This window comes from Perca fluviatilis, chromosome 23 (assembly GCF_010015445.1).
Source record: "Perca fluviatilis chromosome 23, GENO_Pfluv_1.0, whole genome shotgun sequence".
In the NCBI taxonomy this organism is placed as follows: Eukaryota; Metazoa; Chordata; class Actinopteri; order Perciformes; family Percidae; genus Perca; species Perca fluviatilis.
In genome coordinates, this window is record NC_053134.1 from 8818570 (window position 1) to 8846030 (window position 27461).

Sequence of the window (27461 nt, forward strand, 5' to 3'; positions counted from 1 at the left end):
AGAAGCAGCATGGCTGAAGAACAGCAGCGTCACCACCACAGAAGAAGCGTGCAATGTGTGATCGTTATGTGTCATGCAGTCTGGCTGGTGGTCAGCTGACAGATCTGAGTCTCCTGTGATGTTTACTTTCTTTGTTTAGTGCGTTAAACCTGCGTTGTTGTTTTTTTTTTTTGAATGAATGAAGCGGTATGCTTCGATAAGGAGAACCATGGTAGTCGTCAACTCGGTGCTCAAGCTGTTGCAGAGGCAGACGTACACCTGTCTGTCCCATCGCTACGGGCTGTACCTCTGCTTTGGGGGGATCGTCCTCATGATAGTTTCTGCCTTTCAGTTCGGAGAGGTGAGCTTCTTCTGTGTTCTTAAGTCCAGTCACTTAATGGAAAACCGGTTGGTTTAGCTAACGTTAGTTGCTCGACAGCTGTGAAGCAAACGAGGCACCGTCCCACCAGGTTCCACTCAAACAGTCGGCTCTTTTAAAGCGATCTAGCTCATCAGCCAACCTGCGTTTCCTTAGATATTTAATCCAGACGTTTTATGATTCTTTAAGGTGTTCATGTTACTTCGGCGCTGTAAATACTCACTTAATTACCTATGTAAAAGAATTGATTCCCATTGGCTTGCTAAGTGACAGCTCTCCACGTTTTAGCCATTTTTGTTGAGGATGATTTGTGAATATCACCCAAAGCTGTTATCGAATTTGGGATTTTTTTTTTTTTATCACATGGTTTGTTGTGATATTTGAATATTTGTTAAATGTAAGCGCTAAAGACCCCCTCAGATATTGTATTAAGTCTTATTGTACAGGGTGTCTACCTGTGCAGAACATGACTGAACAAGTAGCACTCCCTGTTTTTCTGTGTTGTGTGGTGTGGCCTTGGCTGTGTGTGATATTGGGGATGTAGCAACATTAGCAACTCCTTGTCCTAGAGTGTTGTATCACTGGTGTCCCCTCCTCTCCATACAGGTGGTGGTTGAGTGGAGTCGGGACCAGTATCATGTGCTGTTTGACTCCTACAGAGACAATGTAGGTGGGAAATCATTCCAAAGCAGGTGAGCAAAGGACAGCATGTATTCTCCCAAATGAAGGGTGATTCAAACACATCAACAAACAAAAGAAATCCATACATTTCACTATTGTGTCACCCCGTCCTTATGTCCTGTACTGGACCGTATACACATCATGCTGTCTACAGCTGACCTTGTTATCTTTGCACTTACAGTAATAGTGCAGAAATCTTCTTGGGTGGGCTTTAGAAGTAAAACATCTTATCGTATTTACAAATGTTGATGTGAAAAGTGTGCCCACTTTCTCCAAAAAGCTTCCTTCGCACACCACACAGGACTGTTTGTACCCTTTCCTTGAGATAATCTGAAAGAAGGGAGCCGAGGTGTAACCATGCATGAACAGAAACTAACTCCGACTCGGTAGAGGAAAGTGTCAGTGAGTGATTTGAGCGTTTCTTTTTGCAGACTCTGTCTCCCCATGCCTATTGATGTAGTGTACACATGGGTGAACGGCACAGACATGGCTCTGCTGAAGGAACTGAAGACGGTCAAAGAGCAACTGGAGGAGGAACACAGGGCTCTGAGGTAGCTGTGACTCCACTGTCTGTGCAAATACAGTGGCGCAACGAAGCTTGATGGTTAGGTAGAATGAATGCACTGTAGTGTGTGTGTACTGTGTTTTTATTTGCCCTGCACTATATAGTATATAGTGCAAAAGCACTCCAGTGCCTTCAGTTTTTCACGTGAATACAGTCAGAATTTGCATACAAGTTGAGCTGTAGCATTATCATTGTTTTACTCTGATTGGCTTGTTCAGACATTGCCCCAGAGGAAGAGTGAATCTTAGGTCAAAGGTTAGAATAATTCTGAGGAGAAAGTTCTTGTTTTTATAGTCTCTGAACTGTTCTCCTTCTTTCAGCTGGTTGCATGGAAAAAGCATGTTAAAGTAGTGTAGTTATTCTGTTTATTGGCTCCTGCTGACCTCTGTAAATAATACAGTGCTGTACAGTGTGGCTGTTCTAGTATGTGATGACTATCCTATGAATTCACTGTTTTATGGCACACAGGGAACGCCTGGGGAAAAATGCAAGTGAGACAACTGAATTGCCAAAAGAGAGGTGAGTCTGAAGATCTGTCGATGGTGTGTGTGATGGACCCTCATAGGTCAAGGGTTGGGTATCGTTTGGATTTTTACGATTCCGATGCCGAACCGGTACTTTTAAAACGATTCTGATTCCTAAACCGATTCTTGAAAAACTGAAAATTGACATCAAGGAAAGGCTCTTTTCTAGATGTGGTAGCCGTAATATGCTTTTACGTCCGTTTTGGTGAGCCCAGAGGTAAAATATGGCATTTTAAAAGTAGCCTACATTTACGGTAGCTAGCTAACGGTAGACTACAGAGAAAGTGTGATATTTTTACGTCCGTTTCGGAGCGATGGAGGGAAAATATTTCAGTCGACACATTAAGTGGAACCGAAATGAGGAACCGAAATTTGCGTTCTAATCCGGTCCGATTCCTACCGGTTCCATAGTGGAACCGGGTTACCCAACCCTACATAGGTCACAAAGTTATTTATATAAAGTTGCCAGTTTGTTTTTTCCATTGAATGTCAATGAAGGTAGGCTAAATAACAGAAACACCTTTCTGTATAGTGTAATACAGTTCAACAGCACCACAACCAGACTGCATGTTTTAGCTTGCCTAATAAAATGGTAACTCAGTGTATTTATCGTGATATAGTAAATTTCCCAGGAAATAAATGGAGAAACTGTTTTTCAGATAAAGTTGCCTGATTGTGGTTCATTCGGAAAACTAAATCCCTAACCGAAGTCATATGCAAATCCAATATTCCCATAACAAAATCATGCTCATTGATTTACAAACATTACCCCACAGAGGCAAGAGATATGAAATGGATAGCTACCACTGTATAAAAAGTATTGCAAAATCTATATCGTCTCATCTATAAATCTATAACTTATTAGGTACACCTATACAGCATAATGCAATCCAGCTCTGCCCATTATTCTACCTTTTTATCAAGCTTACAATGGCCAGTTTTTGTTTAAACGTATGTAAATCTATGTTTTTGGAAGTAATTCTCGGACTCATTGGCACTTCAAACCACTAGGTAATGGCTGTTAAAGACACAATGGAACAGCAGTGTGACAATTTGATGTTGAAACAGGAAGTTGGGGTGGGTTAAACCACAAGGAGATAAAAGTAAAGTTTAAACCATCTGGATATCAGTTATTTGATGGACGCAACATTTTTGGCATTTTATATATATATATATATATATATATATATATATATAGATAGATAGATAGATAGATAGATAGATAGATAGATAGATAGATAGATAGATAGATAGATAGATAGATAGATAGAATCTTAAAAGCTGAAACACAATGAAGACTCGAGTTCTAGCTAGGGATTTCCTGTGTTCACCACCAAAGTGTTAGGTGGACAAACATTTCCACAAAAGGAAGCTGTTTGCTGAACGTGTGAACTTGACTAATTTCACATTTATGTGCAAAACCACAAAGTTAGAGGAGGGGGGTTATCTTGAGAGTGAGAGCACAAGGTGAACAATTTAAGGATTTTCTTTTGTTTTTTTTAGTGTTAAGCCAGAATGCCTGCTGTCCCACTGCATCATAGCGCCCATGCTGGCCCTGGACCCGGCTCTGCCAGCCAACATCACGCTCAAAGAGCTACCGTCACTCTCGGCGTCCTTCTCGGCTGCCAAAGAGCTGCTGCTGATGAACAAACCCTTCCACCCGTCCACCACCGTCTCTGTCGTTGTCTTCCATTCGCAGGCTGAAGGTAATAACACACAAAAGAATTCCGAAGCACGCGTTTAAAGAGATCAGAAAATGTCCACACCTTTTATTTTTTGTTACAGGCACGTCATTAATAACAGGTTCTTATTTACAATGGTGGCCTGACAAGTGACAAGACACTTAAGGAAAGGGAAAGAGGGCTATAAAATACATAGATTAGAAATACATACAGTTTCCAGCAACAAACAAGGGCAGTGAGTTTCCAAAGAGAGCAATGAACTAAACCCAACAGGCATATTATCACTGAGGTATGAAAAATGATTTACAATGCAAAAGATGCTATTTGAAGTGCGGTTAATGAATAACGTGGGAATGCTGCAGCTGTGGGGCGAGAAATCTGTATCGGCAGTAACCACAGGAGCATAAATAATGAATAGAGTGAATGCTTAATGCTGAACCCTGTGAGCAGTGTTTAACCATTTTTTCAAGATTTTTTTTTTTTGGGGCTTTTCCGCCTTTAATTTTGACAGGAGAGCTTGGTGAGGGGGGGTGGGGGGAGAAGACATGCAGGAAATTGTCACAGGTCGGATTCGAACCCTGGACCTCTGCGTCGAGGCATAAATCTCTCAGTATATGTGCGCCTGCTCTACCCACTTTTCCAACCCGGCCACGTGTTTAACCATTTTAATGATCTAAAATGTCCAATGCACAGAGCCAAAAATAATATATATATATATATATATATATATATATATATATAATGTATTTTTATTTATTTAAATCTTAAGACAAGCATTAGATTTCTGGACTGATGGACCTGCAGATTTTGTTTTGCTCACGATTTATTCATTGTTTTTTTTGTTTTTTTACAGCTGATAAAGCCTATACAGATGTGTTAAGGGAAGACCAGAAAGTCTCTGTGTCCAGATGTTACCTGGTGAGTTTATACCTATCATATTAAAGTGATGGTTCGGAGTAATTTCACCCTAGGGTCCTTTGCACCATGATCTCGAGCCAAACACCCCCCCAGAAGCTTTTTTCACCTGGGTCTAACATTGGGAGCGTTAGCGTAGCGTAGCGTTATCAGCTGAATAGCTTAGCGCAGAGGCTAATGGATCCGAAGTGTCTCTTAACATTACCCCACTAATAATGCCGAAATGATACCAAACGTCTACAATAGTACAAATAGGTTATGCACTCATAAAACGATGGATTGTAAAATTTGTAAGTACACCAGAAGTTTATGTAAATAACACTTGCCTGCTGGCTTCTGCTCTCTGCTGCTGCTGTTACTACCGGGCAGTAAGAGTGCTTAGGGACATCTACAAATTACAACACCGAAAAGAGATGCAACAAAAATATTTATTAATTTAATGATTAAATAAGGTAATGTCTGCAAACTTACCTCAATTATTACTTGTCTCCTGCTAGTTATACTACAGCACTTACTTAAAAAATAAGTTAAATTAAAAATATATTTTGTTGCATCTCTTTTGGGTGTTGTAATTTGTAGATGTCCTTACTAAATCTCTAACAGCAGCCAACAACAACAGCAAAGAGGCAAAAGGGCTTGATACAATAACTTATGGCTGTACTTACAAACTTTACAATCCATCGTTTTATGAGTGCATAACATATGTAGTACTTGGCTGTATTAGTGCAGTAATGAGGGTAATCGACCACAGCTTCTCGCTAAGCTATTCAGCGGCTAACGCTACTCTACGCTCACTCTCAATGTTAGATTCAGGCTCTGAAAATTCTTCAATGTAAATTACCGAACCATCACTTTAACTGTTAAATGCATGTTGAACTGTATTAAAATATGACTGATATCCTTAACATATCTTCCTATCCTCTTTTGTACATGTCAATTGCTTGATTACAAGTGAGATCAGCTTTAAAAAAATTGAGTAAAATTAGCAATTAGTCAAAAAATAAGCATCTTAAACTACCTATGATCGTGGGGATGTGAATGTGGATTAATGTTCTGTTGTTTAAGTACGGACGCTAGTGTACGCTGGTACAACGTGTCAAATGGTCACTTGTGTCGAACGTTTGCTGCGAAGGAAATGGGAAGGTATCAGTAGAACTGTATTTTATTGATAATGTGGGATTATTAATTATACAGCATTTATTTATCGTATTGACAATATGGAAGTATCAGTAACGTTGATTGTTTTGTTTTGTCTTCTGTGTGGACCCCAGGATGAATAGTTGTTACTACGGTAACAACTAATAGGGATCGTGAATAAAAAATAAATAAAAGAATTGCACAGCCCTCAATCATTTGAATGGTCACAGAATAATAGGCCGAGGTAATCAAACATTAAAGGTCTTATTTTTTTTTTTTTTTTTCAGGGATGCACCGAATCCAGGATTCGGATTCGGCCAAATTTTGGGCTTTTTGACGGGGTTCGGTGGAATGTTTTTCCACCGAACCCTACACTTGCGCTACACTGGGCAATGTAATGGCGCCGGCGTTGATTACGGGAAGGTGTTTACGTAGGTGGACCGTTCAGTGCAGTAGGCTGTGAGAAAGTGAAAATGGAACTTGTGAGCAGAAAAAGTGTTGTCTGGCAGTACTTTCCGTCAAAATAAGGCGATTCAAGTCGAGCTACATGTTCAATTTGCAATGCCGATTTGTCTCGTGGTGGCGAGGACCCTAAACAATACACAACATCGCCGCTGTTAAAACATTTGCGTATGAAACATCTGAAAGAATATGAGTTGTGCATGAAGGAATCTACAGACAGCAGCCAAAATGCAGCAACTTCAGGTACGGCAAAGGAAGGATAGAAAAGGATAAAAATACACTGCTGTGGACGTTGTTAACTTCATTCATAATGGACTGAGGATGGGAGTAGGATTCGGTATTCAGTTTCGGATTCGGCAGAATCTTAACCAGTGGATTAGGTATTCGGCCGAACCCCAAACATCTGGATTCGGTGCATCCCTAGTTTTTTTGGAACATTGACGTGTGTGTGTGTGTGTGTGTGTGTGTGTGTGTGTGTGTGTGTGTGTGTGTGTGTGTGTGTGTGTGTGTGTGTGTGTGTGTGTGTGTGTGTGTGTGTGTGTGTGTGTGTGTGTGTGTGTGTGTGTGTGTGTGTGTGTGTGTGTGTGTGTGTGTGTGTGTGTGTGTGTGTGTGTGTGTGTGTGTGTGTGTGTGTGTGTGTGTGTGTGTGTGTGTGTGTGTGTGTGTTTTTACAGACGACAGATAAAGAGGCTCCGGGTCTGATCCGCATGCAGTCTCTGGCCTACCTCAGCGGCTTCCCGGCTTCCTTTAAAGAAACGGAGCAGCTGAGAGTCAAACTGCCCTCTGTCATAACCAATAAGATCAAACAGGTAAAACAATTTTCTTTATCATAACTTGCGATTCAATTTGACTTATTACTAGGGATTTCCCGGTCCGAGTCCGTCAGTATCGGCCGATCCGATACTTATGTTTACCTAAATGTTGATTAAATATCCGACACATTAAAATAACAGTTTTAGCCTTCTCATTACTGCCTGAATTTTCACGAGCTACTTGATCCAAATACTGAAAGAGGAAAAAGGAGGAAAGATGTAAAAGAAGTTGTCGAGGGGGAAACTGTGGCAAGTAGCTGCTTATTTTGTTATTCAGAGGGAACTGTAAATCTGAAACGCAGTAGAAGTGAGATTCTTGCAGAGACTTTGATCGTATGAATATCCTTTTTGTATTTAACATCTACAAGATTCATGCATTGTCTTTTTTTTATACTTTTATTTTGAAATTATCTTATTTCTCACATCTGCATTTTGGTAAAGAACTAGAAAATATAAGAATACGTTGATTTTTCTTTTTTTTTTCTAATATTATCAATTTAAAGATCTTTTTCCCCCCCCCCAAAATTCAACCTCCGACAAATGTCGAAAATCTACTACATGTAGAGGTCGGACAAGGGGGATATATTGGTTTCAAAACAGCAGGTGGCAGAGTTGCACGTTAGCTTTCTTTTATTTATTATAATAATAACTAAGTAGACGCAGAGACTGTGCATCATTTCACCAACGAGATAATGGGCACCTTTAACATAACTGAACTTTGCCACCAGATGTCACTCTTACAGTGTGCTATCACAGTGCTGAACATGTTGCTTACTATGAATGTATACTGTATTTCTGTGTGTGCACAAATTAAGATATTTTTATACATCACTGCAGTAGCGTAATCTAAGAAAGGGCTAAATACAAATATCTAACTCACCTTGGAGAGGAGGTTGCGGTGTCCTGCTAAATATGGGCTTTTTATGTTGTGATGCGGATAAAGGGCCTCTGTTTAGCTCGGCGGCTTGTGTATCTAATAATTTTCTCTAATCAGGAGACTGCTTTATATTTTGAGAGCGAGGAATGCCACTAACGAGCGTGGATTACTCTGAAATAATCAAAGAAAACAAAACGGGCTGGAGCTGAGTGACCGTGTCAGACCAGCAGACAGGCAGGACAGGCGCGAGTCAACGGTTTGTCCCGTCTTCCCATGATCTACTCACATGGCTGATTAGAATGAAAGGGTTAGACAACATCTTTTGTAACCGCCTTTTGTGTATTTGAAATGCAAAACAGACTTGTTATACAACACTCAGAGGACTCTTCAGAAGCATGAACAATGTATTGTCCTAAAGTCAAAGTCATAAAAAAACTCTCCCATTACTGTATCTTAGAAGTGAAACAATCAGTCAATTCATCGATCAGTGAATACATTTTTATGCAAAAATTGTTCTACCTTCTTAAATGTGAATATTTGCTGATTTTTAGTCTCATAAGAGAGTGAACTGAACATCTGTATGTCTTTGGCTGCAGGTCAGACCAAACATGCAATTTTAAATAGTTCAACTTTGACTACTTTCTGACATTTTATAGACCAAATGATCAATTTGAAAAAATATCAGCATATTAATTGATAATGATAATAATAACTGTATGTTGCAGCTAGGATAGGAATAAGAATATGATCAAAAAGACAGCAGAAAAATGTGTAAAAATTGAACTGAACAACTCAAATAAAAAAAAAAAAGTTTAAATACTGAGGGTGAACAGTTTATTCATATATATATGTAAGTAATTTCATTGTATTTTAATGTTCTTGTCTCCATGGGGTCAGTTTATGAATGGTCCTATCATATTTCTAAGTTTTTTTTTTTTTTTCTTTGATTGCAAATGTATCCATAGAAAGTAGGCTTGATCATTCTTTTAACCACTGTTGTAAAGTTGGTTATTGTATGCTAATGTTAGGCATGGAGTATACAAGAATCTACAGTCTTTTTTTTTCCCCCTTACACCAGGAAACACATAGGGCATAACTTAAGAATCCTAATCAACAATACATTTCTTCCTAAAATGAATGAATTTTAGACTTTCTATTTTTTAATGGGTCTTCATCTCAATTGCAAATAGCACTAAAAAGATCTCCAAAACAAACTTGCAGATACCCTGATTCAGACTCACTGTAAACTCTGTGATTTGATGATATGTAGGTTACACATGTCATCACCAAACCCAGTTGTCCCATCATTCCCTGCATTTGTCTCCAGGTTTTTGGTCGCGGCGTAGCCTGGTAGTTTCATGTGATAATAGCCGGCGGCATTCGGGCTGTAACCTTAGCTGGCGGTGCGGGGGTTAAGAACAACTGTTTGGAGTGGCGCGGCGCCAGCCAGCACACTGAAAGGTCACAAGGATTTTACTGACCTTTTCCTGCACTCTTGGACACACCCTGTCATCTCCATACATGCTTATGTATGCCTGGCTTTAGCTGTTTGGAGTCCAGGTTGTATGTTTTATGAGTGGAACAAGCTGGAAAAGGTGCCGCAGGATTAAAAATGGAGGGTTTGTGGTGGGAGTAGAGATGATGGGACACTGGGAACTGGAGTCACACAGAGTCCAGGATGGAAAGTGTGTGTGTGTGGTGTAAGGTTGGAAGGATTTTAGCTACACGGGCCACCACACAATGTGCAGTTTGGGTTTCAAGGTGTTTCCTGGTGTCGCCGGGCCAATTCTGTGAAAGAGGGATGGTGTGCATAGTGTGGATGGAGAGGTTCAGCAGTGAGAGACGGCGGGTATTTATAGCTGGTGTTAGACCGAGTGCTATAGTGATGAAAGCTGCCCCACAACACCGATCATCTGCCCCCAGTGCTTGTGTGCAAGCCTGCTGATGTGTTTGCATTAGCGTGTATTCTTATGTTTGCGGTGTCTCATGAAGCAAGATTGAAAAGTTTTTATTGCTCAATATGTGCTTTGCCACACTCTCAAGGCTGTGCTAAAAAGGCTTGTGTGCAATATAAAATAATTATTGGAATTAGAGTAAAAAGAAGAAATAGAAAAAGAAGTGTAATGCATAAAAAGTTCCAAATTTATAAAAACATATTTAAAATAAATATAAAAAATGTGTATGTGCAGGTGGGCTGTGCATTCTTTTAGATTATAAAACGTACATGTCACTCAGTTCATATGCAAAACGTACTGTAAAACTTTAGACACACTTGAGTGCAAATATGCAGATATGGAGGGTATCGACAAACTGCCTCTGTATAGATATGATAAAATGAGCTGTGGAACCTCTGTGCATTTAGCAAAATGAAATGTTCAAGAAAGAGCTGAAACTAGGGATTATTTTCAATATCGGTTTATCTGATAAATAGATGGTTACACCTATGTCAAAGTAACCTAGTTTGTCTTATTAAGATCTTCAATATAAGCATAATAATGTGACTGAATTGCCATTTCGTTTCACTTCATTGATTCCTTTAATTTGAACCGCCGAACATATCTGATATGTTTCTGATTCAGATTGTTTTGTCAGGTCTGTCTGATGCCCCGCCACTGCTTTTTTGCTATTTAGTTCTGTTAGTTTGCTTTTTGTGACTCTATAATCTTAGAGAAACATGTAATTGTCAAACAAAGATCCTTATTGGATGAAAATGTTTATAAATTGAAACAGATATGTGGGACCAGGCTATTTCAATATGATTTTCATCTAGAGTTGACAAGACAGAAGTGTAATATGTGGATGTTCTGGTTGTACACACTCATATCCCACACATCTGTCAACCGAAAACTAGATGGCCTACGGCTTATTTCAAGACTCAGACCAACCTTATAACAACAGGTGCTGCAGCAGGACGCAGCTTCAGCTCCCATGTAACGGCCTATTGTGCTGCACGCCATTACAACATGTCAATCCACCTGCTTAAACAGATCACTCACCACGAGGATAATTGGTATGCCCAGTGTCAACTCAATTTCTTTCTAGACTAATTACATGTTCTGTTGCCTCTGCAGTGACATACAGGCCACAGTGATCAGTTTATAATATGTGGAGACTAAAACCCACACGAGACATGTTAATACTGTGGTGAGGAGTAACTTTAGCTGCATTCAACTTAAATCAATTTGTGGGCCAGATGGAAAACTAAATTCTAAACATGTTGGGGTCTTATGAAATAGTCTCGTAGTCCGGATCTTGCCCCCGGGCTGGCAGTTTGAGGCCCTTGATATAGACAATAAAATGTTGGAGAAATGTCCATCACAATGTCCCCGAGCTGAGGGTAAACCGTCTAAAGCCCAGAGATATTCGGTTTACAATGATATAATAAGAACAAAGCAGCAAATCCTCTCATTTGAGAAGCTAGAACCAGAAAACGTTTGAAATAGTTTTACTTGATAACTGATTACTCGTTTTGTCAAGAAGAAAGGTTAATTTCAGTTTTAATTTACATTGTGACCTAGTAAACAAATCATGTGCCAGGGGGTTATGTATAGAATAGTTTACACATGCAGGCCACCACACGCCTCAGCTTTGTGTCCGTGTGTTAGGGCATTATCAGGACTATAAAGAGCGCTATAATAAAGATGGCAATGTGATCCTGGGGCTTGCTGTCTACTGGCTGCTCCCCGCTGGGTTTATAAGACACAGCTAATCCTCCTCACCTAAAAACAGGAGCAGGGAGAAAAACAAAAGGAGTCGAGGTCATGTGAGATGTTTGGGTTCAGGGTGGGATGATGGAGTGAGTTGCGGTGAGTCTTTTTCCTGGCAAGCTTAGAGTTTAAAGAGATGAGGGAGGCGAGACAGATTGTTTGAAATGGGCAGGGCCAGGGCTAACACACTCACACACACACACACACACACACATTCACAGAGAGTCCTCCGATGCCTCGCATAGCTCTCCTGAGATCAGACGGAGAGCCACCTTTTATGACCCGCATGGAGAAGATGACATCACAGAATTTTCCGAACTCTCACCTCTTTAAAAACTTAAACACACACACACAAACGCACACCCACATGTCGTTCTGACTGCAGCAGCCCGCAGATGCCCCCACACAGGCATAATAGCAAAGATTACTCTATAACTAAAGAGTGCATTACACGCTGCACTGTGGAATGAAAACGGTACACACTTCTGTCTCCTAAGTGGGCGTGGCCTCGTTTGTAAGCGTAGTGAACGTTATATCTGCTTTTTTTTTTTGTGCTCACATTAGATATGTTCACAGCCAAAAGCCTTTTTCAGCATTATGAATATTAGTTTTGTTAGGGCATCCGCGAACAGGAGCTTATCTGTGTTGCCAGATCTCACGAGAGTTTGTTGCTGAGCCAGAAACCGATCTCGAACAAAATGTGTCCGTCTGTGTCAGGTGTCAGAATGTTTGGGAGATATGTGGCTTTTGAAAAAAAAAAAATGGGTCCAATATTTACTTTGGTGACTATGGGCCAAAAGAATCTGTTATAAAATGTGTTCACGTTCACTTCTCCCGCTGGAATCAATACACACAGGCCCTGCCGCCAGTCTCCTAAAGAGGCGGGGCAGTGGCGAAACCCTGGTGAACACATATACAGGAAATGACTGAGTTGGGGCGTCAGAGGTCACCCGGTCAGTCTTGTCATTTTGATTCCCAGACTTCCAGAAAGCTTCCTGTCCCCATGACAGACTGATAAAGGTCTCTGTCACATGATGAAGGTCTCTGTCACAAGACTGGCTCAACTGGGGCTGAACCACATTGCTGAGCATGTGACTTTAACTCTGAGAAATTGCTGTTTAGGATGTTCCCACTGTGTTTTGTGGTGATTCAACTTGGAGGGACACTGATTTTACATTTGACAGTGAAGTTACTAGACACAGACTCTGGAGGGAACTCTCTCAACTCTGAGAGCTTTTGAGTTTGGAAACAATATTTAACTAAAAGCATACTCAAAGTCAAAAATAGTACTTTGAAATTCTCATATGTCAGTGGAGGGCAATAACTGAACCATTTGAGCTTGTTATTCTTCTGCACTGTAAACTAATGACTGAGTCTGCAGCCATGCTAGGGGCCCTTTGAACTGTACATTGGTGCTTTGAGCTAAATGCTAACATGTCACAATGGCAATGCTAACATGCTGATGTTTAGCAGGTAATATTCACCACTTTCATAGTATGTTAGCACGCTAGCATTTGCTAAGCAGTACGTTTAGAGGTATCTGGTAAATAGACAAAAGTATTTTTTTGGCTAACATGCTAATGTTTAGCAGGTAATATTCACCACGTTCATAGCATGTTAGCATGCTAGCATTTGCTAATTAGGTACTAAGTTTACAGGTATCTGGTAATAAACAAAAGTTTTTATTTTTTACCAAAGTATTTTTAACCATTCTTGTTATTTAGTCCGCATCTATTAAGTCCATCTACTTTTATGAGAATGCAATTACAAATCACTGGAGTACTCTTTCAAGCATTTAACACATTACTGTTAATATGTTTATTTATCTCTCAGTTTGAGTTATACTCTGAGGCCAGCATCGTCCTGCTCCACCTGAAAAGCCCGCAGGATTTCACTGATCTGACCCAGCAGGCTAAAAAGAACCTGACCCTGGATGGAAAAGAGTTAACCATCAGCCCTGGCTATTTGTTCTGGGACCTCACTGCCATCTCACAGGTACGACCGGTTCTTCCTGAAACCCTGTTACCTGTTCATAATGAGCAATAATAACCCCTGAGATTAAAGCTTTAGTGCGTGACTTTTTGATATTAATGAACGTCCATTACATTCAAGCCATTGCCAAATGAGTTGATACAAAGCTAACAAAACCTTCTCTGTATTTCTCAGTATGGCTATGTTCAGAAGATTTTGTTGTCCGGCGACTTTCGCGCGCAGAAACTCGAGTGAAGATAATTGCCTCTTCTGTAGAGTCCATCGTGTTTTCTTTTTTAATCCTCCTTGGCTACTAGCAATTGCGTGGAGGAGGGGTGGGGGAGCATGCGCGATCACGTAAGGCTTGTATCATGTGGATGCGCCGACAGTGTTGTTGTCATTACTTAGAATTCCTCATGGGGGGGGGGGAACAGAAACTACGCACTATAGCTTTAAGGCTACATTTTTTTATTTTTTTTTTCCCTTTCCAGTCCAAACAGGATGAAGATGTTTCCGCCAGCAGATTTGAGGACAACGAGGAGCTCCGCTATTCGCTGCGCTCTGTGGAGAGACACGCCCCCTGGGTGCGACACATCTTCATAGTTACTAACGGGCAGATTCCCTCCTGGCTTAACCTGGATAACCCCAGAGTTACAGTTGTCACACATCAGGTAAATTATAAGGCTCGACCTCTCCCACACTGCACTGCACTCTTATACAGGGATGGGTGGTGAGCCTTTTTTTTACTGACTCCTAACCCTATGCATTGTCTTAAAAAAGCAAACTTTTGAAATGGGAAAGAATCTGGCCTGGGCACCCCTGCTAAAAAGTAATGGTCAGATTGAACGGATTATGTTTATATTAACAAGCTTAATCTAGCACATACAATTATGGATTTATACAGTCTAATCAGCAAACTAATTTCCTGAAGGCTCTTTTCGTGGCACTTAGATAAACTATGCTTTGTATCTGTTGGAAATTACATGTTTAGTTTATATACTAAATTAATGTAAATATGTTTTCTTTGACTTTCAGGATATCTTCCTGAACGACAGCCACCTTCCCACTTTCAGCTCCCCTGCCATAGAGACCCACATGCACCGCATCCCAGGGCTCTCCCAAAAGTTCATTTACCTCAATGATGATGTGATGTTTGGCAGAGATGTCTGGCCAGATGACTTCTACAGCCACTCAAAAGGACAGAAGGTGTGAATGCAACATGACAAAGTGCTCATTTTGAAATGTGTGCTGCAGTTTGCTGGATAAATACAGTGTACAGACTTCCAAGCAAAATTGAGATGGCTTATTTTTTTTTTTTGACTACACACTGGCCTGTAATCTTTTCTTTCCTCACCTCCCTGCAGGTGTATCTCACCTGGCCTGTCCCCAACTGTGCTGAGGGCTGCCCAGGATCTTGGATCAAAGATGGGTACTGTGACAAAGCCTGCAACAACTCTGCCTGTGACTGGGATGGAGGGGACTGCCTCGGTAAGGGGATCAACTCTATCATCTCTCCTGTGTAAACGAGCTAATTGGTTTCATTCATGTCTAATAAGTTGTCCCTTTTCTCTGACAGGTGCAGCGGGGAGCAGTCGGTTTGTGGCTGGGGTCGGTGGTGGCGGACCGGGAGCTGCTGCGCAGATGTGGCAGTTTGCAGGTGGCCTCGGAGGTCTAGGGGGGACGTCGTACTGTAATCAAGGCTGTGCCAACTCCTGGCTGGCAGACAAGTTCTGTGACCAGGCCTGCAATGTTCTCTCTTGTGGTTTTGATGTGGGAGACTGTGGCCAAGGTGAGTTAAATCCAAACTCAAACTATGTTAATAAAAAGAAAGGCCCAAAAAGTAGGCCTGCACGATATTTTGAGTGATATTGCAATATGTTTCGCGATGTTGCAAGGAATGATCATTTTTGTATTATTCTACTTTTCATTGAAAAATATTAAAATAAAACAAATTATTATACTGTAGTGTAATTTTCTTAAAGGGTAACTAACGTTTGTTTGAACCTGGACCTGGGACCATATTTTCCTATGATTTTTGTGTCTAAGTGACTAATGGGAACAACAATCTTTGACATTGGTCCAGTATTAAGCGTGATCGCTGCAAGCTACAATGTAAGTTAATGGGTTGTATTTACCTTCACAAAAGTGCTCGTTTTGCCACTGACAGGCTCAGATTAATATTCTAAGTGTCTGACAACATTATGGAAAGGATCCCTTCAGAGACAGACCTTTAAAACCTCTTTGAAACCTTTCTGTTTAACCAGAAACAGCTCTGAAGTCGCTAGCGCTAAACATTTAAAAAAAGCAATACTTTTAGCGTGTATAGAGCCAATATATTTTCACATGGAAATCGGTAAACTATGTGTTTACTTCAACCAAAACTAGCGAGTCTGGTGGGTTTAGTGAACGCAATTTCGCGGATGTTTTTTTGTTTAAAAAAAAAGAGGATCTTACAGAAAGATCGACCTCCTTAGAAATCCTTTCCATAATGTTGTCAGACACTAGAAAATGAATCTGAGACTGTCCGTGGCAAAACGAGCACTTTTGTGAAGGTAAATACAAACAATTGTCCTATTAACTTACATTGTAGCTTGTTTCGCCGCTGCCTACTGCAGCGATCTCACTTAATACTGGACCAATGTCAAAGATTGTTGTTCCCCCCCCCTCAGTCACTTAGACACAAAAACATAGGAACATAGGGTCCAGGTTGAAAGAAACGGTAGTTACCCTTTAAGATTGTAGGATACGATTTGTGGGCTGGGACATCTCTGCAGCACCAAAATATTAATTCAGAATGGTTTGATACATATTTTGCCTTTAACAAATATGGTGCCCCCCACCCCCGCAATTTGGATATTGCACTAATCCATATTGCGATTTCAATGAAATTGTGATTAATTGTGCAGTCCTGCCAAAAAGAAAGAAGCTATAGAGTATTTAGGGACAGACTATTGCAATTTTTGTTTTGCTCTTATCATGGGATTTGCTGCTTATAACAATAAATCTAGAATACCGCCAGCCTTATCCTTTTTAAATGCATTCATTTCTGTTGTAGAGCACTTTGGCGAGCTGCACCACGTGACCCTGCTGAGGGATCAGAGTCTGTACACCCTCCCAGTAGGTGAAACCAGGCCATATTTCAGCTTCGACGGACTGGCTCACAGAGTCTCCGAGGCCCACGTCAGCGACAACCCGGCGCTTCGCCACACCTCCGTCGCCAACAAGTGGAAGACCGTTCACCTGCTGCTCCATCCGGGCCACAACGCCACCCAGATCCAGTACAATCTCACTTTCCAGAGAGAAGACCAAACCGAGTTCATAATGAGCTTCAGCGTAGCGGTCGACACCCGCGAGGTGCCCCAGGCCAATGTGTCCCAGTCTGCTAGCAAAGACGCCGGCAAAGTGCCGAAGCCGACGCCGACACCGGAGCCGCTGGTCCCATTCTCGGACGTTCCTGAGGACAAACGGGGCCCTAAGATCCAGAAGAGGCCGCCTGGTGAACCTCAGGTTGTCATAGAAGTGCCTTCGCTTAATGTGTCCCTTCTACCAGCCGCTGTGCAAAGTGAGCTGCAAAGGCTGGAGGAGAAGCTTCTGATCGGTGACATCACCATGAAGGGCTATAACCTCACAAAGGCTGAGCTTCTAAAACCTTACGCGACACTGGCTCAAAAGCAGCAGGTTGTCAGTTCAAATCCGGCTAATGAGGGGGCAGCCAAGGGCCAGGGAAAGCCCTACAAAGACTTGGAGGGAGAGCAGTTGGAAGGGAAAGCACCCGTGGAAGAGAAAGCTGGAAATATCGTTCAGGAAAATCCAAACTCAAAAGAAGAAATGTCCATGTCCAAATGGAAAGACGCGGCTGTGCAGGAAAAACCTGTCACTCCTCTAATCGCAGTCCACATTGATGATAAGCACGAGAAAGACTTTGTAACTCCCAAACATTATAATTTGAATGCTGCGATCGAGAGGCCTATGACTTCCAAACTGCTAAGCAGCATTTCAAAAACCAAGAGCGCCAAGAGTCAGGCAGAGCCAGCAGACGCCGCAGGACCAGCTCCAGTCGGGAGGAGACTGCAACACTTCATCTCCGCAGACAGAGGCTTCCTGCCGTGGGAGAGGAGGAAATACTTCCAGGAAGTGCTTGAGGTAAGAACGGGGGCCGACAACTTCCACTTTTCTAGTCGCGCATTTCGGTTTCTTAAATGTCCCATGACATGCTGCTTCCTAATGCTGTATCTGAAGTCTCTTTCCCGAAATTCAGCCTTGGTGCACAATTACAGCCACTAGAGCCAGTCCCACAATGAGCTTTCCTTAGTATGTGCCATTTCTGTGTCTGTAGGTATTGGAGGGGGGGGGGCAAGGTGGAGGGTGGGGGTGTGGCCTTGACCAACTGCCACTTTGCTTGTTTGCAAGCCATGATGTTTCTCTCTTTGTCATGGGTGGGCCAAATTCTCTGGGCGGGCAAAGCAGAGAAAGGGGAGGTAATCTTGCTCCTTATGACCTCATAAGGAGAAGATTCCAGATCGGCCCATCTGAGCTTTCATTTTCTCAAAGACAGAGCAGGATACCCAGGGCTCGGTTTACACCTATCGCCATTTCTAGCCACTGGGGGACCATAGGCAGGCTGGGGGAACGCATATTAATGTTAAAAAAACCTCATAAAGTGACATTTCCATGCCATGGGACCTTTTTAAAAATTCTAATCTTTTTGTGTTGACTCTACAGGAAGAAGAACGTCTGCAGAGAGAGTTGTCGTATGAGACTGACGGTGGCGCCACTGGCCGAAGGCTGCAGGACACTTTTGCTGACTCGCTGCGCTACGTCAACAAGCTGCTCAACGGCGAGTTTGGATTCACGTCGCGCAAAGTACCTGCACACATGCCTCACATGATCGACCGTCTCATCATGCAGGAGCTGCAGGACACGTGAGTGTGCTACAGATTGTGTGTGTGTTTTGTGTCTGAATACCTAAAAAAAAGTACATCTTAAACCGCTCCGCGCTCTTTTCTTCAGATTCCCAGAGGAGTTTGACAAGACATCAGGCCATCGTGTTCGTCACCCAGAGGACATGCAGTTTGCCTTTTCGTACTTCTACTTTCTGATGAGTGCTCAGCAGCAGCTCAACGTGTCCGAGGTGTTTGACCAGATCGACACAGACCACTCAGGCGTCCTGTCCGACCGGGAGATTCGAACTCTCGCTACAAGAATCCACGAGCTGCCCCTCAGCCTCCAGGTCGGTCCTCGCTTCGATTTAATCTTCTCTCCCTAACATAACTCTGATTCTCCACCGGGCAGCGTCTCAGAAGCGGAGCGTCTTTCTGCCCGACTCGCAGATTATATTGTCTCTACAAGTCCTTTACAGAACAATCCCGTGTTCATTAAGCTAGTATCTACCTTCCACTCCAAGCACTCCTGCAATGAAACTCCATGCCTTCTAGGGGTGTAAGAAAAAATCGATACACTTGAGTATCGCAATATTTTATTTAGCAATACTATATCGATTTTCAAAAATGCAATATCGATTTTATTTTTTTAAGTTTATGTGCAAAAATATTCATGTAAGACAGTGGTTCACGTTTATTTTGTGTTCAATCCCCCTACCGCTAGATGGCTATGCTGAGACGCACCACTAGTGTCCTTGCCTAACAGTGCCTAGCAGTGCCTGACTTTTTGCTAGAAGCTAACAATGTAGCTTTGGCTGAACTTTGGCCTACTTTCATAAAAGATTTCTCACTAAGAACCTGTGAACCACAATCCCAAACTGGCAGTTTGATTTTCTGTGTACTGAATTGTTTACCTAAAGTAAACTTCTTTGACTTTTATGCGCGTCGTCTTTTTTTAATAGTTTTTCTAAAATTATACTTTAAAAAAAATCCCACCATATCGCCTTACGCACAGTATTGAAATATATTGCAATATATTGAATCGTGACCCAGGTATCGTGATACAAAGGGAGATTCATCTCCAAGATGAATCTCCCTTTGTCCGCGGTGTTGTAAAGGAGACCTAAACGATATTTGGGGGTGTCTTTTAGTGAGTTGACTGGAGAGTCTCGCTGTTTCACTTCCTGCACGGCTGTCTGAATGGCCCGTGGCCCGCGTGAAAATAGACCTGGTGCGTATCTTTAGCGGAGCGGAGAGCCGCTTCACACTTCTGGGACGCGCCGCGGCGCAGCTGGTGGAATATCGAGCATTGACTTGAATGGCAGCGATTGCTTGCGGGAAAATAGGGGTAAGGCTTTGAGACTTGTCAGATACTAGTATACAATATTTCTTGCGGTTTAGGACCTGACAGGCCTGGAGCAGATGTTTATAAACTGCTCTAAGACTCTCCCGACTAATCTGACCCAGCTCCACCTGGTGAACCCAACTCAGGAGGCCTACTACGACCCCAGCATGGTGAGCCATACTTGAGTTTTATAGCATGTTTCCTGTTAAAACACTTGCATGTGAAAACTTTTTGTAAGACATTTTATGCCTTCCATATGCCTTATTTGACTGATATTCTGTACTTTTTTTTTTCCGAACCACAGCCTCCTGTCACAAAAGGCCTTGTCCTCCACTGCAAGCCCATTACAGAACGCATCCAGAAAGCCTTCAGAGACCAGAATAAGTATAAGTGAGATCTTTAAGTGCCATTATTCAGTCTGAAAATGTATTAAAATTCAGATAGCTTTACGGTTTCTGCTGCTAACGTGTGCTCTGTTGGACAGGTTTGAGATCATGGGAGAGGAGGAGATAGCTTTCAAGATGGTGCGGACAAATGTGTCCCATGTGGTCGGCCAGTTAGATGACATTAGGAAGAATCCCAGGTGGGAAAGACTGTAAAATGTGGTGCAACCAAAGTTCACCTCTTTACCATACTGGCTGTTAAACTGTACTAACATCGGCGTTTTCCTGAATCCCTAACAGGAAGTTCATCTGTCTGAATGATAACATCGACCACAGCCATAAGGACGCTGCCACAGTGAAAGCTGTGCTGAGAGATTTTTATGAATCCATGTTCCCGCTGCCGTCCCAGTTTGAACTGCCAAGAGAGTATCGCAACAGATTCCTGCATATGGACGAGCTCCAGGAGTGGTAGGATGTGAAGTTTAGAGACAATTAAGATCAGTTGAAATTTGAACGAAAGTTGCTACTGAGGCTGCAACTATTATTAGCCCCGATAGCAATGTACCGTGTGTTTAGTGCTAATTAACAAACATTAGCATGGTGAACATAGTAAACATTCTGCCTGCTAAACATCAGCATGTTAGCATTGTCATTGTGAGCATGTTAGCATGCTGATGTTAGCATTCAGCTCAAAGCATCGCTGTGCCATAGTACAGCCTAGGGCTGAAGGATTTGGGGAAAAAAATCGAATCTAATTTCTGCCAGATATTACGATTTAATTTGCGAATATATATTTATTTATTTATTTATTTATTATTTTTAAAGTTTAGCTTAAGTTCAATATTCACTGTCATGGAGCATTATAACATGAGACACCATCAAAACTGCTCCATATTCTTATGTTAGCATGAGAACATAGATGTGAATTGCCAGCAATAAGTGTTTTTCTTTTAATAAGCATGGAACATTGAGCAGCCAAACACAGAACATTTATCACAAAAGCTAAAGTTATTATTATTATTATTATTATTATTATTATTATAATAATAATAATAATAATAATAATAATAATATAAAAATCCAATAAAAAAAACAAATCAGTACTTTCCTGTAAACTGACATTTCTGATATGACTCAGTTAAATCTACATATTGCACCTTTTACCATCATGTTAAATAAAGTAATAAAAAATCCACGGAAAATAGGACATTTCTGGAAGCAATCTGTGATATGTAACATTATTCCAGCATTTATCTTATGAAAAAACAGTAAATAGCGTAAAATAATAAAAAGAGGAATACAAAATGTTAAAAACCAAATGTTACACCAAACATTTAACTAAATATTGCACACTCGATTAATCGCGGTATTCACAATTAGCTAATCGCATTCTGTCAAATCTCGATTGCGATATGAAAACGATTAATTTCTCACCCCTAGTGAAACTAGTCTGTTTTTACTGTCAGTGTTTTTTGATTAATCAATTAATAGTTTCTAAAATAGCAAAAATAATGCCCATCACAAGTTCCCTGAGACCAAGGGGACATCTTCAGCATGCTTATTTTGTCCGACCAACAGTCCAAAAACCCAAAGAGATTCAGTTTACAATGATATAAAGCAGAGAAAAGCTGTAAATCCTAACCCTGAAGAACCATTTCTGCTTGATAAGTGACTTGAACAATTTGTAGGTCATCAGTATTGTTGCCCGTTCATTTTCTGTTGATGAATCAAGTCGTTTTATAAATCCATTGCAGACAGTACAGCTCTAATGATTGAAAATGACAAATGCCAGCACTGTACCAGAACCCCCGAACAGCCTGAGATAAGAATTTGGGTCTGTCACCACATGGGGCCGAGTGTTGCCAGGTTGGAGCAGTGGGAATCCCTCAGGGGCTTTAGAGGGGTTTTGTCAGCGATCCAGCCTCGCATAGAGGCTTTAAAATTAGACCAAGCCGCTTCAGATCAGTCGCTAGCTGTAAGATACTTGCAAGATCATCACACAGCTGAGCCTCCCGTCTCCACCCCTGACTCCCCACCCCCCCATTCTGTCTTTGAGTTAGTGAAATAGCGGGAAGATGGCGTTGGGTGATGTCACCTTGTCACCCTGTTACCCTGCCGCCCTCTGCATACTGTATGTTTCCTTCTTGTTACATCACAGCATAACTAGCCTCCCCTCCAGTGCCAAATTTAGTTTCTGCATCTGTACCAGCTGCTGTCTGATGGAGTAATGAAAGTTTTCTGTTTCTTTATTTAAAACGAACTGAAATGTGTGTTTGTTTTGTTTTTTCCCCCCCAGGAGAGTGTATCGGGACAAGCTGAAGTTCTGGACGCACTGTGTCCTCGTGACACTCGTCGTCTTCACCATCCTGTCCTTCTTTGCCGAACAGGTAGTGTGTCCATCTCGGACCCCACACTGTTTTTTATTTACGCATTCAGATGTAGACACACAGGACATTGACTCACACACACACACACACACCTCTCCGTTTCCATGATTCACACTTGAGCTATGATTCAGGCATTCTCTACCAAAGTTCCACTCAGCGGTGCATCCGTCTCATGTGTCGTGCCAGTATGGGCGGCTGAGCCAGGACCGGACTTTACACAAATGATGCCGAGCAGTCCTCTGCGAAACGCAAGGCTTGTCTATCTTTGTTGACTTGGATCAGACAGTACTTGTGTTTGCTTTAACCTTTTTGTTGCAAGATAAGTGGGATTTCTCGCTGGAAGAACGTTCTAACATTATAGCGAAAGAATTGAATCAGGATAGTGGTTTTGGACACTATTCCTGTCAAATTCTTCCCATCTGGTACTTGAATGAGATTAAAACAAATGCCAGGAAATGTTTAACAAATACTACTCTGCCACGGTTTGACATTGAGATGTTTTCAGGCGCTTCCCTAATCCAAAGGTTTCCAGTTTCTCCTCAGCGAACCTAAAGAAAGGTTAGTAGTTGCAGTGACCTTAGGAGAATTTCCCCCATAGCAACCCGTGGGACCAGTGATCCCAGTTAAGAATGTGTCCGACTTGTCCAGTGTCTCCGTCAGCACACACACAAACTGACTTTTGATGTCTTTTTGGCACCAGGTGAGCCTGGCTGTCTTGCTGTTCAAGGTATTAAGATGGAGACATTTGAGTCAGCTTTGCAGAGTTTAGATTAGAGAGATCAAATGGTCAAATGGTCTTACTCTGCCGCCCTACTTCTAAGGTTATCTTTGCTTTCTTGGGTTACAAAAGGTCTGACGGGAATTTGGTGTCAAAGTCCGTTTGAGTAACCAAATCTTGATCATCTGAGTAGTTCAACATTTTGGTAAATAGGTTTATTTGACAACGTCGATACCACTTACAGAGTCTCGGGAGCAGGTTATGTTGGAGATTAGAGATCAACCGGTGTAAAAGCACAGCCTACTGACCAATCAATACTCGATTGATAACATTCCCTGATGGGTATTTTTATGAAATATATATATTTTGAGCGGAGGGAATTACGTATTGGCTTCTTCAGCCGTGTGTTGCCAGTGCCACACATCAGTTAGAATTATGTTTTTCATATTTTATTATTATTATTATTATTATTTTTTCATATTTTATTTTCTCTCACAGCTTACCACTACCTGGGTAGCAACTGATAAAAATAATAGGCTAAAGCAACAACAGTTTATGGAAAGCAAAAGTGCAATTATGGTCAGATCTTGTGCCTGACTGATGAGGAAGTGATATCGATAAGCGTTGTGATTTACGCATAACAGCGTCGGCTTTTTTTTTTTCCCAGCTTTCCTTCCTGCATTTTGCCTGTAAAACCGTGTCTGTGTTCTTCGTATTTATGTAGAATTATAGTTTGCTCTTGTTATGTAAAATATGCGGCTCTGGTAGATGTTTGCGATTGGCCGTGCTGTGCAAACGCGTCTCTTTTATGTGAACGCGCGCGTCGCTGGATTGGGAAACCCTGGGCTGATTGAACTAGTTGTTAACCAGCGTTGTGACACAGGTTATGGGGGAGCGCGGTTGTTAGGGTTAGTGAAGCCGGGTCACTGAAATAAATCCAGGGCATGTTGGTCTTGCCTCAGAGCACCTTCCTCCACATGGTTGCTGTCCCCCCCACATGGCTTGTGGCAAACTGCAAACGGGACTTCTTATGGCTTTGTTTCAACAATGGCAGGGAGTACATGACTAATAGTTGTCCCGTGGACAGATTCTCCCACCTGAGCTGTAGGGGTGGGAATCACCAGAGGCCTCACGATACGATATCATCACGATACCTATGTCACGATACCATATTATTGCGATTTTAACAATATTCTGCGATATATTGCAATGTACTACCTTTTTTCCAACTTCAAATTTTTCCCAATTTCAAATTATGTCCCCAAAGGACAATTTTGTCAACATCTGTTTAATCTAAAAAGATACATTTCTCTGTTTGTTCATCTCACTTCAATTTTATTGCTGCAAAATGGGATTGTCAAGCAGACAGACTGACCAACACATATATCATAAAAGATCGATACTTGGCATTTGTGTATCGATACAGTATTGCCACGAAAAATATCGCGATACTATGCTGTATCGATTTTTTGCCCCCACCCCTACTGAGCTGTGGATCTGTGCAGCTCCTCCAGAGATCCCACGGGCCTCTTGGCTGCTTCTCTGATCAATGCTCTCCTTGCCCGGCCGGTCAGTTTAGGTGGACGGCCGTGTCTTGTTAGGTTTGCAGTTGTGCCATACTCTTTCCGTTTTTCGGATGATTGATTGAACAGTGCTCCGTGAGATGTTCAAAGCTTGGGATATTTATTTATTTATAACCTAACCCTGCTTTAAACTTCTCCACAATTTTATCCCTGACCTGTCTGGTATGTTCCTTGGGCTTCATGATGCTGTTTGTTCACTAACGTTCACTCTAACAAACCACTGAGGCCTTCACAGAACAGCTGTATTTATACTGAGATTAGATTACACACATTTGGACTCTATTTTCTAATAAGGTGACTTCTAAAGGCAATTGGTTGCAGTGGAGTTTATTTAGGGCTATCGGAGTAAAGGGGGCTAAATACTTTTGCACGCCACACTTTTCAGTTTTTTATTTGTAAAAAGTTTTTTTTTTATCATTTTCCTTCTACTTCACAATAATGCACCACTTTGTGTTGGTCTATCACATAAAATCCCAATTGAAATACATTTACATTTGTGATTGTAATGTAACAAAATGTGGAAAAGTTCAAGGGGTATGAATACTTTTGCAAGCCTCTGTATCTGTCCGTTAAATATGATGCTACACTTCACACATGGTTAGCTTAGCATAAAGACTGGAAAGAGGGGGGAACTGCTAGCCTGGCTCTGTCTGAAGGGAAATAAATCTAAATGTGTTTGTTTAATTTGTACAAAAAACAATGGTTATGTGCCGGTGTTGCACAGTATTCTATGACAGGGTCATTTCTTGGCTCTTAGAAAGTGAATAAGCTAAGTGTATTTCCCAAAATACAACAGCTTGAGGTGTCAACATCCCCACCCTTCTATTCTCAGATGAGTCATCCTCTTCCCAGTTGCATGCTGTTTCTAACTATGCCATTTTCCCACTTCCCTCTCCTTGCAGCTGATTCTGCTAAAGCGAAAGCTGTTCCCGAGACGCAGGGTGAACACGGACAGCAACCCTGAGCGGGTGTGAAAGAAAGCTGGTCTTCCCTCTCCTCTCTGCACTTCAGCACCCTCCACCCTTTCTCTCCTGCTCAGTAGAGAGGATTCAGACCGGGGGACTGGGTGGAAACGGGAATCTGAAGTCCTCTGTGCTTGTGTTGCATCAGCACAGACACAGGATAGAGACTCATGTGAGATGGTGATGAAACATTTTTCATAAGATGATGGATGGGGCTGGCCGGTGAAAGGAATGGCAGCCAGGAAGAAGAAGCCTGTAATTCTTCGATTCCTCGACTGGGGGCATCTGGGACTTTTGTACAACACACACTCCTGCACGTACACAAACAAACACTCCCTCCATACTGCACCACCCTCACCATGTCATTGATTGATGTGCTGTTAAAGTGTAAAGCATTTGGCAGCAGCACGCCCGGACAGATTGTGTGTGTGTGTGTGTGTGTGTGTGTGTGTGTGTGTGTGTGTGTGTGTGTGTGTGTGTGTGTGTGTGTGTGTGTGTGTGTGTGTGTGTGTGTGTGTGTGTTTTTTTTTTTTTTTTTTTTTTTTTTTTTTGTGTGTGGCTGTGTGTGTGGCTGTGTGTGTGGCTGTGTGTGTGGCTGTGGCTGTGTGTGTGGCTGTGTGTGTGGCTGTGTGTGTGGCTGTGTGTGTGGCTGTGTGTGTGGCTGTGTGTGTGTGTGTGGCTGTGTGTGGCTGTGTGGCTGTCTCTGTGTGGCTGTCTGTGTGGCTGTCTCTGTCTGTGTGTGTGTGTCCGTGTGTGTCCATAACATCCACAAACTGTTGTGTTGAAAGCTCAAACGTTTAGCAGATTAATCGATCTGTAATTAATTTGATAATCAATTCATTGTTTGAGTCAAATTAGCTGTTACCAGCTTCATTCATGTGAGTATTTCCTCTCTTTCATATCATCAAAAGTTGATTTATCTTTGGGTTTTGGACTGTTGGTCCAACAAAAAATAAATTGGCAAAAAATAAAATTTTATAGACAAAACAATTAATTGACTAATTGAAGAAAAAAAAAGGTCAGTGGATGAAAAGAATCGGTACTTGCAGCTCTGGTTGTGTTTGGCTTTTATCGCGATGGCTTCATTTTAAAGAAATGAAAGAAAAAGTACATATAGAATGGATAAAATAATGCATTAAGTGTTTGCTGTTATATCTTTGTTGTCTTTAAAAACATGAAACTTGAAGTGCCTTCATTGTTCATTCCTGCCCGTTTGAACATTTTTCTTTATCTCCAGTTTTTTGTTTGTTTTTTTATTACATGTCTTCCTATAAATGTTGGCCACATCCCACCCTGATCTAGGGATTTACAGTGAGAACGAATGGGACGTAGGATAATAATTTATATCTTAATATGGTACACATGTAAGTGATTGTTGTAGCTACATGTAAGTGATACTACAGCTTTCATAGCCACCTGTATGCGTGTCCCCGTGGGACTCAACAGGCTTGCTACTGTCTGAAATTCAGACCCCCCCCCCTCAGCATGTTCTGTAACTTATTTTGATTGTAT

General features: G+C 41.7%; 1 protein-coding gene across 2 annotated transcripts; it reads left to right on the forward strand.

The window, feature by feature from the left end:
* On the forward strand, window positions 1-26456 carry gnptab (N-acetylglucosamine-1-phosphate transferase subunits alpha and beta). Of its 2 annotated transcripts, none has more exons than XM_039791533.1 (21): window positions 1-340; window positions 965-1050; window positions 1471-1590; window positions 2073-2123; window positions 3632-3834; window positions 4664-4728; window positions 6999-7133; window positions 13554-13715; window positions 14183-14362; window positions 14727-14897; window positions 15056-15179; window positions 15268-15480; window positions 16747-17834; window positions 18414-18613; window positions 18702-18921; window positions 19973-20086; window positions 20221-20306; window positions 20401-20499; window positions 20600-20767; window positions 22596-22686; window positions 25890-26456. In XM_039791533.1, the coding sequence occupies exons 1-21, from the start codon at window positions 179-181 to the stop codon at window positions 25959-25961; spliced, it is 3810 nt and encodes a 1269-aa protein (XP_039647467.1). In that variant the 5' UTR covers window positions 1-178; the 3' UTR covers window positions 25962-26456. The 2 variants fall into 2 exon arrangements, with proteins under 2 accessions (XP_039647467.1, XP_039647468.1); XM_039791534.1 differs by having other exon boundaries at window positions 20221-20300.
* The last annotated feature ends 1005 nt before the right edge of the window (window positions 26457-27461 follow it).

Bases quoted from the DNA above. Each gene is read 5' to 3' on its own strand.
- gnptab (XM_039791533.1), top strand. From the start codon at position 179: ATGAAGCGGTATGCTTCGATAAGGAGAACCATGGTAGTCGTCAACTCG. The intron at 1,591-2,072 runs GTAGCTGTGACT...TATGGCACACAG, and splicing joins GAGGAACACAGGGCTCTGAG to GGAACGCCTGGGGAAAAATG. The intron at 20,768-22,595 runs GTAGGATGTGAA...TTTCCCCCCCAG, and splicing joins ATGGACGAGCTCCAGGAGTG to GAGAGTGTATCGGGACAAGC.